The sequence below is a fragment of the Bos indicus genome, chromosome 18 (genome assembly GCF_029378745.1).
Source record: "Bos indicus isolate NIAB-ARS_2022 breed Sahiwal x Tharparkar chromosome 18, NIAB-ARS_B.indTharparkar_mat_pri_1.0, whole genome shotgun sequence".
Classification (NCBI taxonomy): Eukaryota; Metazoa; Chordata; class Mammalia; order Artiodactyla; family Bovidae; genus Bos; species Bos indicus.
This window is the reverse complement of record NC_091777.1, coordinates 47192472-47207844: the sequence shown is the minus strand read 5'-3', so window position 1 is coordinate 47207844 and position 15373 is coordinate 47192472. Positions and strand designations below refer to the sequence as shown.

At 52.8% G+C, this 15373-nt stretch overlaps 1 protein-coding gene and 1 long non-coding RNA gene across 2 annotated transcripts; one reads left to right on the top strand and one right to left on the bottom strand.

Annotated features, from left to right (window-relative positions):
* Positions 1-352: 352 nt before the first annotated feature.
* On the top strand, positions 353-15019 carry CLIP3 (CAP-Gly domain containing linker protein 3). Its single transcript, XM_019979079.2, has 14 exons — positions 353-1316; positions 1633-1856; positions 5573-5712; positions 5797-5890; positions 6098-6259; positions 6638-6756; positions 7254-7490; positions 10596-10731; positions 10850-10978; positions 11868-12011; positions 12080-12203; positions 12410-12474; positions 12845-12917; positions 13475-15019. The coding sequence occupies exons 2-14, from the start codon at positions 1691-1693 to the stop codon at positions 13527-13529; spliced, it is 1644 nt and encodes a 547-aa protein (XP_019834638.1). The 5' UTR covers positions 353-1316; positions 1633-1690; the 3' UTR covers positions 13530-15019.
* On the bottom strand, positions 12717-15274 carry LOC139177284 (uncharacterized). The gene is made up of 2 exons (XR_011561775.1): positions 15145-15274; positions 12717-13013 (listed from the first exon to the last, which is right to left on the bottom strand). It is a non-coding gene; the product is annotated as an uncharacterized lncRNA (long non-coding RNA).
* Positions 15275-15373: the final 99 nt, after the last annotated feature.

Genomic DNA, 15373 nt, shown 5'->3' with positions numbered 1-15373 from the left:
CCTAAAGGAGAGGAGAAAGGAGATCAGGTATTGGGGGAGGAGCACTCCAGGCAGAAGAAACAGCTAGTGCGAAGGTCCAGGGGTGAGGAGGGACAAGGAGGCCAGTGTGGTTAGAGTGGAGCGAGTGACGGGGACAGTGAGAGGAGGCGAGATTGGCAAGATGATGGGACTTGTGGGCTATGGTTGAGACATTGGCTTTTATCTGGGGTGAGGTGCAGCAAGCAGATGCCTTTAGGAAGGTCCTGATGTGATAGGCATTAATAGGTCCCCTGTGGCAGCATATTGGGGTGTTAGGGGGAGCAGGGAGAACAGGGAAGAGGCTGCTGCCATAGTCCAGGTAGGAGAGGATGAAGGATGGACCAGGGTCAGGGCCTGGGATGAGGGTGAGGGATGAAATACCTTGGGAATACCTTGAATGGAGCTACTGGGCCGGCCCATTAGAAGGATGGGGGTGGAAGGCAAAGTCAACCAGTTCTGTTCAGATCGGAGTGGACACGGCAGGCCATAGTCAGGTGTGAAACAGCCAAGCCACTGTGATGGAGCCATCCTTGGCTGGCTCCTGGAGGCCTTTCTGGGGAGGGGTCTGTTGGCAGATGTGTGCCCTACACTGCCAAAGTCAGGTAGCATGGTGATTAAGCCGAGCTACTTGGATTCAAGTCTTAGCTCCATTTTACCTACTTGCTCTATACCCTTGGGCAAGTGGCTTAACTTCTCTTGGCCTGGTAAGTGCTGTGCGAGCACTCTGCGACAATTACCATGACAATGACCATAGGAGTCTCTACAAAACCATCCCTCTGAGACATCACTTGTCTAGGGCGAACGTGGAGAAGAGGTCAGGTCTGATACGTTAGAGAGAGAAAACACCTGTCACTACCACAGACCCCTGCCCTAATTGGTCTGGTTTGCAGGCCTGAGGGGAAGGCGCTATCACAGCGGGAAGGACTGTGCCGGTTTTCCCAGGACTTAACGAATGAACAACTGCTTCATCTCTTTCCTTCTGTGTCCAAGCCTCACATCTTTCTTGGTGGCCATTTCTTCTTCCCCATCCTCTGTGTCTCTTCCCTTACCATTCCTGCCTGCAGCCTTTTCATCAATGCAAACAGCCTCTCGCTGTCTCCGCCCCCGCGCCTGGTTGGGGGTGACACGGCGCATGCGCTGTCAGTGCCCCTCCCTCTCCACCCCCATCCCCCCGTCGGCGTCTGGGCCTCATCCCCTTCTCTCTGTCTCCTTCTCCCCCATCACTTCTCCAGACACTGACACCCCATTACTCCAGTTTCCCCGGTTTCAGCTTTGGTCTTCAGCCCCATCCACCCGAGGTAAGACGGATAGAGGGGAGGCCGGCGGAGAAGGGGAGGGGCAAAGCATCCTGCATCCTGAGATAAACAAACCCGGGGAGGGGGCGGCCTAGACTGAAGGGCCTGACGCGGGAGGAGAAGAATGGGGGACTGGCCTGGGGGAAATGGTAGACCGTAGGCCCACAAACCAGGGTCCTCTGATGGGTGACTGACATCTCTATGGTTGCCCAAAATCCAGTGCTGGGGGCGTGAGAGCAATCCGGAGCCCTGGGAGCGTATCGGGGGCTCAGATTCTGGAGACTGTGGATCACCCTCTCTAGTTGACCTCTGCCCCTAGGATTTGCCTGAAGCCCACCCCCAACTCTGCACCTGCCCCCCGAGGGCCACCGAGGACCATGACTAAGACAGATCCTGCCCCCATGGCCCCGCCGCTCAGGGCGGAGGAAGAAGAGGAGGAGGAGGAGGATGAGCCTGTCCCGGAGCCCCCCAGCCCCACCCAGGAGCGCCGGCAGAAGCCTGTTGTGCACCCCTCGGCACCAGCCCCCCTCCCTAAGGACTACGGTAACCCCCCTCCCCATCCTGCAATATGGCCTGGAGCCTTGGGTGGCCAGGGAGATCCGGCTGAAAACTCCGCTGGTGGAGATGGTGGGAGGACTCCCGAGGATTTGAAGGTGGTCTGGAGGAGTCATGGCCCTTGCATCCCCACCCCCCTTCATTCATTCATTCATTCACCCACTGGAGAATGGAATTGGGATAATCCTAATATTTGATTCATGACACATCATTCAGTCCTTTAGTCATTCAACAAGCATGTTTTGAAAGCCTGCTATGGACCTAGGAGGTGGGGCCAGACAGATCTAGTCTTTGCCTAAGAAAATTCACAGGCTTCAATAATGGTCACACAAGTAAGTACAAAAATACAAGTACATAATTAAAGACATGATGAGAATCGTGTTTGCCAAGAATAGGAGTCTGCAAGAGCCTTTTAAGATACAGTTTTCCTGAATAAATAACATTCAAGGGAGACCCAAGGATGGATTGAGGGTTAACAAGGGGAAGGGGATCCCAGGAGAGGTGATCACAGGAGTGAAGGTTCTGAGGTAGGAAGCTGTGGAGCTGAGAGGGAGGTGTCCTCTTAGATATATAGAAAGTGTCTACTCATTCACCAGCAGTGCTATACTCGGTGACAAGCCTTTGCTGGGAGATGGAGATTTAATGGTGAGCAGTCCAGGCATGATCTCTGCTCTCAGGAGAGAAGGCAAGACTAAACAAATAACAGATATATAAATCAGATAAATTCAGGGACTTCCCTGGGGGTCCAGCGGTTAGGACTTTGCACTTCTACTTCAGAGGGCATGAGTTCGATCCCTGGTCTGGTAACTCTCACATGCCATGAGGCATGGTCAGGAAAAAAAAAATCAGATAAGTTCAGATTGGAGTGAATGCTATGAAAGAAATAAAAAATGGAGATATAATAATAGAGAATGGCTAGGGGGCAGCACCTTGAGATAGAGCAGTCAGGATGGGTCTTTCTGACGAGGAAGCATTTAGGTGGAAACCCTGAGCATGAGGGGGGCTTCCCTGGTGGTTCAGTGGTAAAGAATCTGCCTGCCAATTAGGAGATGTGGGTTCAGTCCCTGGGTCAGGGAGATCTCCTGGAGAAGGAAATGGCAGCCCACTCCAGTATTCTTACCTGGAGAATTCCATGGGATCGCAAAGAGTCGGAAACGACTGAGCAACTATCACTCACTCACGCCAGTATTCTTGCCTGGGAAATCCCATGGACAGAGGAGCCTGGCAGGCTACAGTCCATGGGGTCACAAAGAGTTGGGACACAACTTAGTGACTAAACAACAACAACTGAGCAAGAGGAGGAATCAACCATAGGAAAGCTGGGAAAAGAGAGTTCCAGGCTGTAACCAGCAAGTTGCAAAAGCCCTGAGGCAGGACTGAGCTTGGAACAAAAAGGAAATCATGGTGCTGCAGTTAGGGAGTGATCAGAGATGAAGTGAGAGGTTGGCAAGGGCTAGATCTGGGAAGGGCCTTCAAGGCTACTGTGAGGACTTCGTGTATATTCTAAATGTGATGGTGGGGAGAGCAGTTGGAGGTGGGGGCATGGGTATTTAAAAGCAGGGGAGTGGCAGTTCTGATTTATATTTTTAAAAGCTCCCTCTGGTTATTGCATAGAGAGAGTGGAGCTCAGCCAGAACTGGGTATAGGAGGAGGCTTTTAGATGTTGGCTGGGAATCCTCAGTAGCTGTACGTTCAACTAGGTTCCAAGTTCAGAGAGTAGGCACCAGCAGGATAGGGCAAGAGGGATGGCCTCTGTGGCCATGTGTCACTCACTAGAGGGGGATCAGAGAGGCTATAGGTTACCCTCAGTCTGATAGAAAAATAACATTATCTGGGTGTCCAGGGTGGGGTATCCATCCCGGAAAACTGGAAAATTTCCTTTGGAAGTGTGGCTGGGGCCTGTAGCCTGCTGGGATGTCAAAGAGCCTAGGGTGTCTGTTCCCCACGCCCAGGAATCCTGCTGCTTGTAAAACAAGGAGGGTTTGGTCACAGAAGGTGAAGGAATCTGAAAATGTGGTTGAGGCCAGAGAGAGGGCTAAGGTGGACTCCAGGAGAAACTCATGTATGTGTTTATTAAGTGTGTACATTAATTCAGTGGAGACTGAGCATCTCCTGGATGCCAGGGCCTTGGGGATAAGGGAGAACAGAAATGTCCTAGTGAGGGGGACAAGTGAGAGAGATAGAGGAAAAAGAGGGCAGAAGAGAAAGAGAGGAAAAGAGGAGGGAGGAAGGAGTAAACAAGTAGTGGGGTTTTTTTTTTTTTTGGCCACATCATGAGGCATGCAGGATCTTAGTCCCTTGACCAGGCACTGAACCCGGGTCTCTGCAGTCTTAACCAGCAGATGGCTGGGGAAGTACCCAAGTAGTGATATTCTTAAAGAAATTTTTAAAAAGGCAAGAGGGACTTCCCTGGCGGTCCAGTGGTTAAGACTCTGTGCTTCCAATGAAGGGGGTGTGAGTTTGACCCCTAGTTGGAGAACTAAGATCCCACATGCCCTGCGATGCAGCCAAATTTTAAAAAAAAAGGGGGGGGCGGCGAGGCAAGAGATGGAGAAGGGCAGAGGTGCTCACTTGGCCAGGGTGGTCTGGGGAGGCCTCTCTGGAGCCTTAAGAAGATCTGAGGGGAGACTGGCCCTGGCAAGAAAAACAGCAAGCACAAAGCCCTGAGACAGCAATTTGCCTGGCAAATTGAAAGGGTGGAAGGAGGCCAGTGTGACTGGAGGGGAATGAGTGAGGGGGAGAGAGCAAAGAACAGACAAGGCCAGTTGGTGCAGGGCCTTTGGGCCAGAGTGAGATTTGGATCTGTACTCAAGTGTGATGGGAGCCAGGGCAGGGATCTCAGCCAAGAAGGGCTGGGGTTTTAAAGGAGCACACAGGCTGCCTGCTGGAGACTGTACGGTACTTCCCTGGGCTCTGTATCATCTGGTCCTTCACGTGCTCATCCATTCAACAGGCAGAGTTCCCACCACGTGCCAGCCCTGTGCTGGGTGCTGAACATTACTAGAGGGCAATCCTCAGAGTCTAAAGCAGGGAGATGGAAGTTCCTCTGGGTTTCTCCCTGGCTGGCCACAGGTTGGATCCTGCCCATGGGTACATTTATGTGGACTGCACAGTAGCTGAAAAATTGGGGAGATTTTTCTCAAAAACTGATTTCTGGCTTTTAAGTTTTCTTTACTCTGGGACTTCCCTAGTCATCCAGGGGCTAAGACTTTACACTCCCAATGCTGGGTGCCTGGGTTCGATCCTTGGTCAGGGAACTAGATCTAGATACTGCCTGCTACTACAAAGATCCCACATGCAGCCAAATAAATAAATCAATATTAAAAATTTTTTTCTTTACTCTGGAGATTCGGCCTAATCGTGCCCAGACTGACAGGGTACCATGGGCCAGAACAGTAGCAATCCCCTTGGGCATGCAGACTCCTTGTCACACTCTTGTTTCGTGAGGTAGAGGTGGCTGTTATACAGGAATCGCCTGATCTTTAATTTTCAAAACACGAGGGCATCCTAATTTTTATGCGAAACCTCTTCATTTTGAAACCTCATGCTGGGCCCACAGAAAATGTCCAGGGCCCACAGGCCACCAGTGTGAGACCCTGCCTTAGGAGGTCTTAAAGACAAAGACTTAGGGCTGCTGTATCTCAGGGTGGAAGGAGGCGGGGTCAGGTTGCCTGGGGGTGACCTTGGACCTCTCACCACCCCAGCCTTCACCTTCTTCGACCCCAACGACCCTGCCTGCCAGGAGATTCTGTTTGACCCCCAGACCACCATCCCTGAGCTGTTCGCCATCGTGCGTCAGTGGGTGCCCCAAGTCCAACACAAGATCGACGTCATCGGCAACGAGGTAAGGACACTGGTGATGCGAGGGAGGAGGGGAAGGGGTCCCTCACATGTTTGGGTAACCCTCCCTGGTCCCCGGTACCCTTAGATTCTGCGTCGAGGCTGCCATGTGAATGATCGCGATGGGCTGACCGACATGACACTGCTCCATTATGCGTGCAAGGCTGGGGCCCACGGAGTCGGTGAGGGTCCTAGCCCCCAAACCATGAACCCCCAAACTTAGGCTCCCACGCCCGACACTCTCAGAACTCCAGCCCTCAGACCTCCATCCTGAGTCCACCCACAGCCTAGGATCCCAAAGTGCAGTCCCTGAGGCCCAGGGTCTGCCCCATGGCCCTGGCCCCACTCTCTGGAGGAGGGGACCCAAGCTGACCTGGGCTGTCGCGCAGGGGACCCTGCGGCGGCGGTGCGCCTCTCGCAGCAGTTGCTGGCTCTGGGCGCAGACGTGACCCTGCGTAGCCGCTGGACTAACATGAACGCGCTTCACTACGCCGCCTATTTCGACGTGCCCGATCTCGTGCGTGTGCTGCTGAAGGGTGCGCGGCCCCGAGGTGAGGAGGAGGGGCCGGGCTGGGAGCGGGCAGGGCCCCGGAGAGGAAGGAGGTCTTGAAGCAGGAGGAGGGTGCTCAGGTGTAGGGAGTGAAGAAGGGTGGGAAGACGACTAATGGACCTGGCTTGGGAGGCCAGGATGGAAGGTGGGAGGTGCAGGAAATGGGGCTCAGTGGTCCTTAACGCTACTGAGACCTGGCAGGAGCTAGTCGGGAGGGGCGTGGCCGAGCAGGGGCGGGGCTCTGTCAGAGGCTGGGGGAGGCACTGGAGCCTGCGGGTTCAGAGATGAAGAGATGGACTTCCGGAGACTGGAAGGCAGCAGCGAAAGGGCTGGGTGCTGAGGGCGCTCACTTGGAACCTTCCTCTTACCCACTTCCCAGTGGTGAACTCCACGTGCAGTGACTTCAACCACGGCTCAGCCCTGCACATCGCTGCCTCCAACCTGTGCCTGGGCGCGGCCAAATGTTTGCTGGAACACGGCGCCAACCCGGCGCTTCGGGTACTGCCACCCTGGCTCAGTCCTGTTACCTTCCTTTTCCTTCCTTCCCAATCCCTTTCCAGCCAGCAGGCCTCTGCAGAGAATGGGAGAGGGGCAGGACCACTTGCCTTTCTTGAAGCTCTCATTCCCCATTGGCCCAGTTGGACCCTTGACCTGGTACCACAGGAGCCCATTTTCTGTGTTTGTCCTTCCATGGCCCCATTCCTGGGCTTGGGGTCTTGGCCCTGAAGGCATGACCTCCAGCACTGAAGTGGGACCTTCATTCCCCGTCGGCTCCATACTTGACATCCCTGGCTGAGGGCTCAGGGGTGGACTTCCCTGGGGACCGTGGTCTGAACCTTAATGCCCCATCCCTTCCTGTTGCCATGGTGGCCCAGAGCATGACCTTACTCCCGTCTCTGCTTCACCTTGACCCAGGGTCTGTGGGGGCATGGCCTCAGTGGGAGGGCAGCCTACCACCACTGAGTTTTCTCCCCTCTCTTCCTGTCGGTCCACAGAACCGAAAGGGACAAGTGCCAGCAGAGGTGGTCCCAGACCCCATGGACATGTCCCTGGACAAGGCAGAGGCAGCACTGGTGGCCAAGGAGCTAAGGACGCTACTGGAGGAGGCAGTGCCACTCTCCTGCGCCCTCCCCAAGGTCACACTACCCAACTATGACAACGTCCCAGGCAATCTCATGCTCAGTGCACTGGGCCTGCGCCTGGGAGACCGCGTGCTACTGGATGGCCAGAAGGTCAGGAACTGGAGCAGGGAGGGGAGGGCAGGACTCAGCGCGCAAAGCTGCGGCCTTGGGCAGAGTCCAGACTCGCCCCCTCTGTCTGTCCACCCTCCCAGGCATGCACACAGCGTTTATTTCATCCAGCCGTTCTGCTAGTGCCTCCATTATGCCCCACGCTGGACTGAGCTCTTAGTCCAAGGGGGACACCAGATCCATCTCCTGACAGTGACAGCCCAGAGCAGTTGTGGCTCTCGTGAGGAAGCACAGGCAGAGTGATCAGCACAGGTCGGCCCCATTTGGGTCCCCTGGGCCTTGTGGTCCCCATTCAGGGGCCACCTGTGCTCCCAGAGTGATCACTCCCTTGCTTGGGAAAAAAGTACTGGTCAGAGCAATCAGGGGTGTGATGGGGAATGCATCCACTTGAAGATGTGGAGGAGTGAGCCAGGGGAAGAAAAGGAGAAAGGGGGGTCTTAGGGAGAGGTAGCGGGAGAAGGCAATGGCACCCCACTCCAGTACTGTTGCTCGGAAAATCCCATGGATGGAGGAGCCTGGTAGGCTGCAGTCCATGGGGTCTCTAAGAGTCAGACATGACTGAGCGACTTCTTTCACTTTCCACTTTAATGCATTGGAGAAGGAAATGGTAACCCACTCCAGTGTTCTTGCCTGGAGAATCCCAGGGACGGAGAAGCCTGGTAGGCTGCAGTCCATGGGGTCGCACAGAGTCAGACATGACTGAAGCGACTTAGCAGCAGCAGCAGCAGCAGGGAGAGGGAGCAGGGATAAAGTCCCAGAGGACAGAGAACATCTTCATTCATCCAGGTATTCCAAATTGAATTCATTTACCTGCTCTCCCTCAGGCTCCATGCTGGACCCAGCCTGTCCTTGGGGGTAAAGACTTGTGTCAGCCCCAGCCTTGTTCTCATAGAACTCCATTTTTATTGAAGAGACAGTCAATAAAGTCAACTCACAGTTAAGATAATTTCCAGTAGCAAGGGCTTTGAAAACATTTATTAAATGCAAATATTTAATAAATTGGCCCTGGCCAAGGGCAGAGGTGCTTTTAGCTAGCGTCTTCTGAGAAGGCATCTCTGAGGAGGTGATATACGGGCTGAGATGGGAAGGAGCTCACCTTGCAAAAATATAAGACAAAGGAAACCACAGGTACAAAGGCTCAGAGGAGTGTGCATGGAAGGGAGTTATCTAGGGAGAGTGAAGTGGCAAGGTTAGCAGGGGCTGGACCTGCAGGCCACTGCAGTGACTGCATTTTGTTTCTTTGTACAGTGAGAAGCCATAAAGTCACACTTTGTTTCCTAATCAAGAGTTTTGCATGCATCAGCCCCCTTTGGAAAGTTCTTGTACATGATCTAATCAAATCAGTGTGCCAGTTTTGAAAGCAGGAGGGGTTGACTCTCTCCATTTTACAACACAGAAGACTGTAAGAAATCCAGAGTGGTGAAACCTTTGTCTGGAGACATGTAATAACAGTCTCTGCCTGGAGAGAAGCAGCACAGCACAGTGGTTATTAGGATTTGCTCAAGCACATCTCTTTGCCACTTGCCAGCTGTGGGGCCAGTGATTTCACCTCTCTGGGCATCAGTTTCTTCATCTGTAAAAGGAAACTAAAAATACCCGTTTCAGGGGGTTGTATGAGGTTTATTTTAAAAATGAATTTGTATTTTACAATGTTGTGTTAGTTTGCTTCACTGTACAGCAAAATGAATCAGTTACACATACACACATATCCATTCTCTTTTAGATTCTTTTCCAAGTTTAAATTAGTTAAAATGAGTAAACCCCTTAGAACAGGGCTTGGTGTACACCAAGTGCTCTTTGTGTGCCAGCCACTGTTCTGATCCCCACACCAACTCTCCAAAGGAGGCACTATTATTTAGCCCATTTTATAGACAAGGACGGAGAAGGCAATGGCACCCCACTCCAGTACTCTTGCCTGGAAAATCCCATGGATGGAGGAGCCTGGTAGGCTGCAGTCCATGGGGTCGCTAAGAGTCGGACACGACTGAGCGACTTCACTTTCACTTTTCTCTTTCATGCATTGGAGAAGGAAATGGCAACCCACTCCAATGTTCTTGCCTGGAGAATCCCAGGGACAGCGGAGCCTGGTGGGCTGCTGTCTATGGAGTCGCATAGAGTCGGACACGACTGAAGCGACTTAGCAGCAGCAGCAGCAGCAGCATAGACAAGGAACTGAGGTGTAGAGCAGTGAAGGAATCTCACCCAAATGATAATAGCCACACTCACTGCAGCTAAGCAATGTCACATATATTAAAAATGTTTCCACCAGATAACTAGACTCTGAGGTGGACTGTTATCCTCATTTTACAGGTGACACTGAGGCCCGTTCAGCCCTTTTATGAAAGTCACAGTATATGAATAGTCAACACTTACTGATCCCTTACTCAGCACCAAGCCCTGTACTGAGGACTTTTCCGTGTCTGTAGCATTCATGTCCAATAGACTTCGTGAGATTGGAAATGTTCTGTGTATTTATAGTCCAGTGAAGTAGCCACAAGCCACATGTGGTTATTAACAACTTGGAATGTGGCTACTGCAATTGGGGAAATATTTTAATTTTAGTTATTTTTTTTTTTTTTGGCCACCTTGCTCAGCATGTGGAACTTTCCTGACCAGGGATCAAACCCATAGCCCCTGCAGTGGAAGCATGGAATCTTAACCACTGGACCATGGGGGAGGTCCTGATTTTGTCATTATGTAGCTAGTGGCTATTTACTACATTGGGCAGGGCAGCTCTGTAACAATCCTGTAAGGTGGGTGCAATTTCTACTCCCATTTCGCAGAGGACACTGAGGCACAGTATGGTTAAGTCACATAGCCAGTGGATGGTGATGTCCAAGCTGAGATGCTGAGATTTGAGCCTGGGGTTCCCTCATACACCCCACCATGTTGCTTGTTTGCCAGTGATTTTTTTTTCTTTTTGGCCACTCTGTGCAGCTTCCAAGATCTCCAGGGACTGAACCTGAGCCCTCAGCAGTGAAAGTGCTGACTCTTAACCACTGGACCGCCAGGGAATTCCCTGTGCCAGTGATCTTATCATGGCCTCCCAAGGCCCACCCAAGCCATATCCTCCCTTGTTTCCTCCAGACGGGCACGCTGCGGTTCTGCGGGACCACGGAGTTCGCCAGTGGCCAGTGGGTGGGCGTGGAGCTGGATGAACCCGAGGGCAAGAATGATGGCAGTGTTGGGGGTGTCCGGTATTTCATCTGCCCTCCCAAGCAGGGTCAGTCCCACAGGGGTCCACTCAGTAGTGATGCTGCTGACTGAGGGGTGGGGTCGGGTGATGATGGGGCAGGGGGCAGAGGCCTGGACAAGTCCCAGCCCAGGCTCTGTCCCCCCAGGTCTTTTTGCCTCTGTGTCCAAGATCTCCAAGGCAGTGGACGCACCTCCTTCATCCGTCACCTCCACACCTCGGACTCCCCGAATGGACTTCTCCCGTGTCACTGGCAAGGGCCGCAGGGAACACAAAGGTCAGGCGGAGCCCATGGGGTGACAGGAGCCAGTCTTGAGGATATTCTGTGGGTAGCCCAGCTTCTGTGACTCAGTTTTTCCTCAGGCCCAAACTCCCATTTTAGAGGACAAACTCTGAGTCCCTGACTTTTGTACCTGAGTTTCTCCTTTGATTCAGTACTGGTCCCACCCAGTTCTTGGAAGGACCTGTATGTGTTCCCTGCCCCCTGTGACTTAGCTTCCCCTTAGACTCAAAGGCTTTCTCCCAGTTTTAGGGAAGAATCTGTGGGATTCCTGGCTTTAGTGACTTGATTTATCCTCAGACCCAACTCCCTCCTTCATTTTATTTATTTTCCCCTCTTCATATTTTTATTTTAAAAATACTTCTTTATTTGCTTACTTATTTGCTGTGCTGGGTGTTAGTTGTGGCACGTGGGGTCTTCCATCTTCCTTGCAGCATGCGCAATATTTAGTTGTGGCATGCAGAATCTAGTTCCCTGACCAGGGATTGATGTAGGCCCCCTGCATTGGGAGTGTGGAGTCTTAGCCACTGGATCACCAGGGAAGTTCCCCCTCTCCTTCATTTTAAAAGGATAATTTCTGACTTTTGACACTCGGGTTTTCCTTTGGCCTCAATATCCTTAACTTTGAGAAAGAGTTTTTGGGGTTCTCTAGGTTCTTGACTCAGTTTTCTCTCTAATGCCTAAAGCCCCCAACCCCATTTCTCTGGCAGCTGGGGTTTTCTTTCAAGCCCCCCAACCCCCCACTCCTATTTCAGAGAAAGGCTCTGCAGTTCATCTCATTTGATCAAGGACAGAGTTCCTACCTTGTGGTTTTCTGGGTGGCCTAGCATCCCCTGGGCTCGTGTCTGGAGGCCTCACCCTCAACTCTTGTCCCCTCCACCCCCAGGTAAGAAGAAGCCCTCATCATCCCCATCTCTGGGCAGCCTGCAGCAGCGCGAAGGAGCCAAGGCTGAGGTTGGAGACCAAGTCCTCGTTGCTGGCCAGAAGCAAGGGATTGTGCGCTTCTACGGAAAGACAGACTTCGCCCCAGGTGAGGATCACTATCTGGGCCGGGGGGCAGGCAGGGCCTCAAGGCATCCTGACACCCTCCTGTTGCAGGGTACTGGTATGGCATCGAGCTAGACCAGCCCACCGGCAAGCACGATGGCTCTGTCTTCGGTGTCCGGTACTTCACCTGCCCCCCGAAGCATGGCGTCTTTGCACCAGCATCTCGAATTCAGAGGTGAGCCCAGACTCTGATCATCACCCAGGGTACTTCCCAGAGCCCTGATACCCACCTTAGATGTCTCCTCCTCTTGGACCAGGAGGATAGAGTGGACACCCATCCCCATACCCTAGCGCTTTCCTCGTAGGCCCCCTGCAGCTCAGCTCCTGCCAGACTCTGGCCTCTTGTGGCTCTGACTCCTCGCACTTGTCATGTCTCCCCAGGATTGGTGGATCCACTGACCCCCCTGGGGACAATGTTGGAGCCAAAAAAGTGCATCAAGTGACAAGTGAGTTGCGGGCTGGGTGTGAGGAGGAATGTGGTTTGGGGGTAGGCAGTAAGGTCATGGGTCCTTAGGTATATGCTGGTGACAGAATCTCCAGTATTTAATTGGGGATCCAGGAAAATGATGAGTCGGACCCCCGAAAGGATGGGTGTTATGGAGAAGAGGATGTTAATAAGGCTCTGAGCAGGCATTGGGGACATGGGTAGGTCTCAGAGGACACAGGGAATATTACTGAAAAGAGAGTCTAGATGGCTGTTGGAAGTGTAGGATATTGGGGATGTAGATAAATATTAATGACAAAGAGTCTGGGTGGATATTGAGGACAGAGGTGGGTCTGTCATCCCATCACCTGAAACCTTGCCCTTCTCTTCAGTGACGCAGCCCAAACGCACTTTTACAACAGTCCGGACCCCAAAGGACATCGCATCAGAGAACTCCATCTCCAGGTGCGTAGCAACCCTTGGTCCCCTCTCCTGTGGGATAATTCAGGGAAAGCCATCCGCCAGGTCACTGGACAGAGAGGTCTGGAGTTCTGGTTGGGGCTGGAAATAGAGGTTAGGAAAACTTAGGACTTAAGTTAGCTTCCCCGGACCCACCATGAATTCTGGTGAATTCAATTTTTAAGAGGCAAGTAAGACCTTCCCTGGTGGCTCAGTGGTAAAGAATCTGCCTACCAAGCAGGAGAGAGGGGTTCAATCCCTGGGTCGGAAAGATCCCCTGGAGAAAGAAATGGCAACCCACTCCAATAATCTTGCCTGGGAAATCCCATGGACAGAGGAGTGAGCTACAGTCCATGGGGTCGCAAAGAGTCAGACACAGCTAGCGACTAAGCAAAAACAAGGGAGACAGAACACCCTCTGCTCCAGAGGAGCCTAAGAGAGCCGGAGAGGTGGAGGCAGAACCCAGAAAGGCCAAATCCCAGACCTTGGGGAAGAGCTGGGTGGGGATGGGTCCAGATGCTCCCGCACCCTGCACTGGGGCGTGACACAGTTCTTTTCCCCAGGTTGCTCTTCTGCTGCTGGTTTCCTTGGATGCTGAGGGCGGAGATGCAGTCTTAGAGGCTCTGGACATCCGACAGAGACACAGAGCCCCCTCTAGCATCTCCTGACACGAGGAGCCCCCGAGTCACCCTGAGATAGAGATTCCCAGTAACACATCCAGAATAGAGACCCCCATTAGCCAGCCCTCGATCACTGAGGCCCTATTAACAGATTCCCCCATGATGACCCCCCAGATACAGACCCTATGTTACCCAGAAAGAGATTCCCTGAGTGTAGTACCTTCAGGCTAGTCCCACCCCTCAGATCAGACCCTCCAATTAACAGATTTCCATCTCACCCCAAATGATGGTGACTTTCTCTACATAATGCTCCACAGTAGAACATTCCTGAGTCACTAGTCACTGGAGCAAAACCATTCCCTATTAACAAAGTCCCTCCCCACATCAACCCCCCTTGAAAGAAACATCTCCAGAGAAGAGTAACAGACCCACATTTAATATCAGTCCTGTCAAGATGTTGTGACTCCCATGGTCACCCCAAAATCCTTAGACTGCAATCGGACACTCCCTCCATTAACAAAAGCCTCTACTCTTACCCCTCAAGAAGAGACCCACATTAACCAGCCCACTGTCACCCCCAATTTACAGATGCCAAAACAGTCCTGGAAGTGCTAATTACAGGACCCCCAAGTCTTCCTACCCTCTGCACCCTCAAGAAACCCCCAGTGCCTTGTATGAAGCCCACCCCATGTGGCCCACAGCACCTGTGCTGGCCAGGCTCCCAGAAAATTCTCTATTTTTTAAGTAATGATTTCCCCCTTTGGGGGACCCCAAAATTTGGAGGCCCCATTCTGGGACTCAGGATCCCAACCCCCAGAGTACATGTCCCAAACTTCCCTCTGCCCCTAATTCCTACAGCCACTAGGAGAGCCCAAAACCCTAACTCCCAGGACCCCCAAATCATGGAACCCCAAATCCCCAGGGAATCCCAAATTTAAAAAATCTGATTCCAAGCCCCCAGGAATCTCCCAACCATGGAAGTCCCTATGCCTGAGATGGAGGAGACTGTAGTCAGGATATGCATCCTAGGCACCCAGGGCACGTCAAGCCCTATTCATAGGCACCAGGAGACCCCCAAACAGAAATTCTCATCCCTGGAAACCAGAGGATTTCGATGCCCCGAGTCCATGGATCACAAGATACCCAAATTCCAAGAGCCCCAGTCCCAAGGGAACCCCAAATCCTCAAGCCTCCCTCTCTAATAGACGAGGAGCATCGAGGCCTTCAGGGGATCCCAAATCCTGGAGCCCCCATTTCAATCTACGTTCTGGTCACAGGTCCAAAACGCCAAATCTAAGTTACTGGCCCTGAAGGACCTCAGAGCACCCTGGTCAGAACAGCAGAAACCGACGGAGACCCTGAAGGCCCAGGGTGTCCAGGGCAGACCTGGGGCCCTGAAAACCAAGGACAGCTCACGACTGCCCCTTCACTGCATGTCCCCAAACTCAGCATGACCCCTATCCCCTTCAATAAAGACGTTTCTACGGCTTTCCGTGTGGGGTCTGTGTTTAGGGAGTTAACGGCCGTGCCTCTCTACCCTTACTAGGGGAGCATGGCAGAGGAAGTCCTTCCCTCAATCTCGTCTCCCTACGGCTCGTATAGGATGGCCTAACCTGCGGGGGTCCTTCCAACACACGCGTTTTCCCTGTGGGCCGCCAAGGCTGCGCCTCCGCTCTGGGCTGGCTCCGCGGTGTGGATGGGTTCCATTCTGAAACTCTGATTGGTCGGTCCAGACGAAGCTCGGTCTCTGAAGGGTCTAGTGGCTCAAAGGCCAGGAGGCATAGCCTATCACCGAACGAGGGTGAGGGGGCGGGGCGACACTCTGTGAGAGGGCCTATTGGG

Excerpts from the sequence above, each read along its gene's own strand:
- CLIP3 (XM_019979079.2), top strand. The coding sequence starts at position 1,691 with ATGACTAAGACAGATCCTGCCCCCATGGCCCCGCCGCTCAGGGCGGAG. Across the intron at positions 6,260-6,637 it reads GAAGGGTGCGCGGCCCCGAG|TGGTGAACTCCACGTGCAGT; the intron begins GTGAGGAGGAGG and ends CCCACTTCCCAG. Across the intron at positions 12,918-13,474 it reads TCAGAGAACTCCATCTCCAG|GTTGCTCTTCTGCTGCTGGT; the intron begins GTGCGTAGCAAC and ends TCTTTTCCCCAG.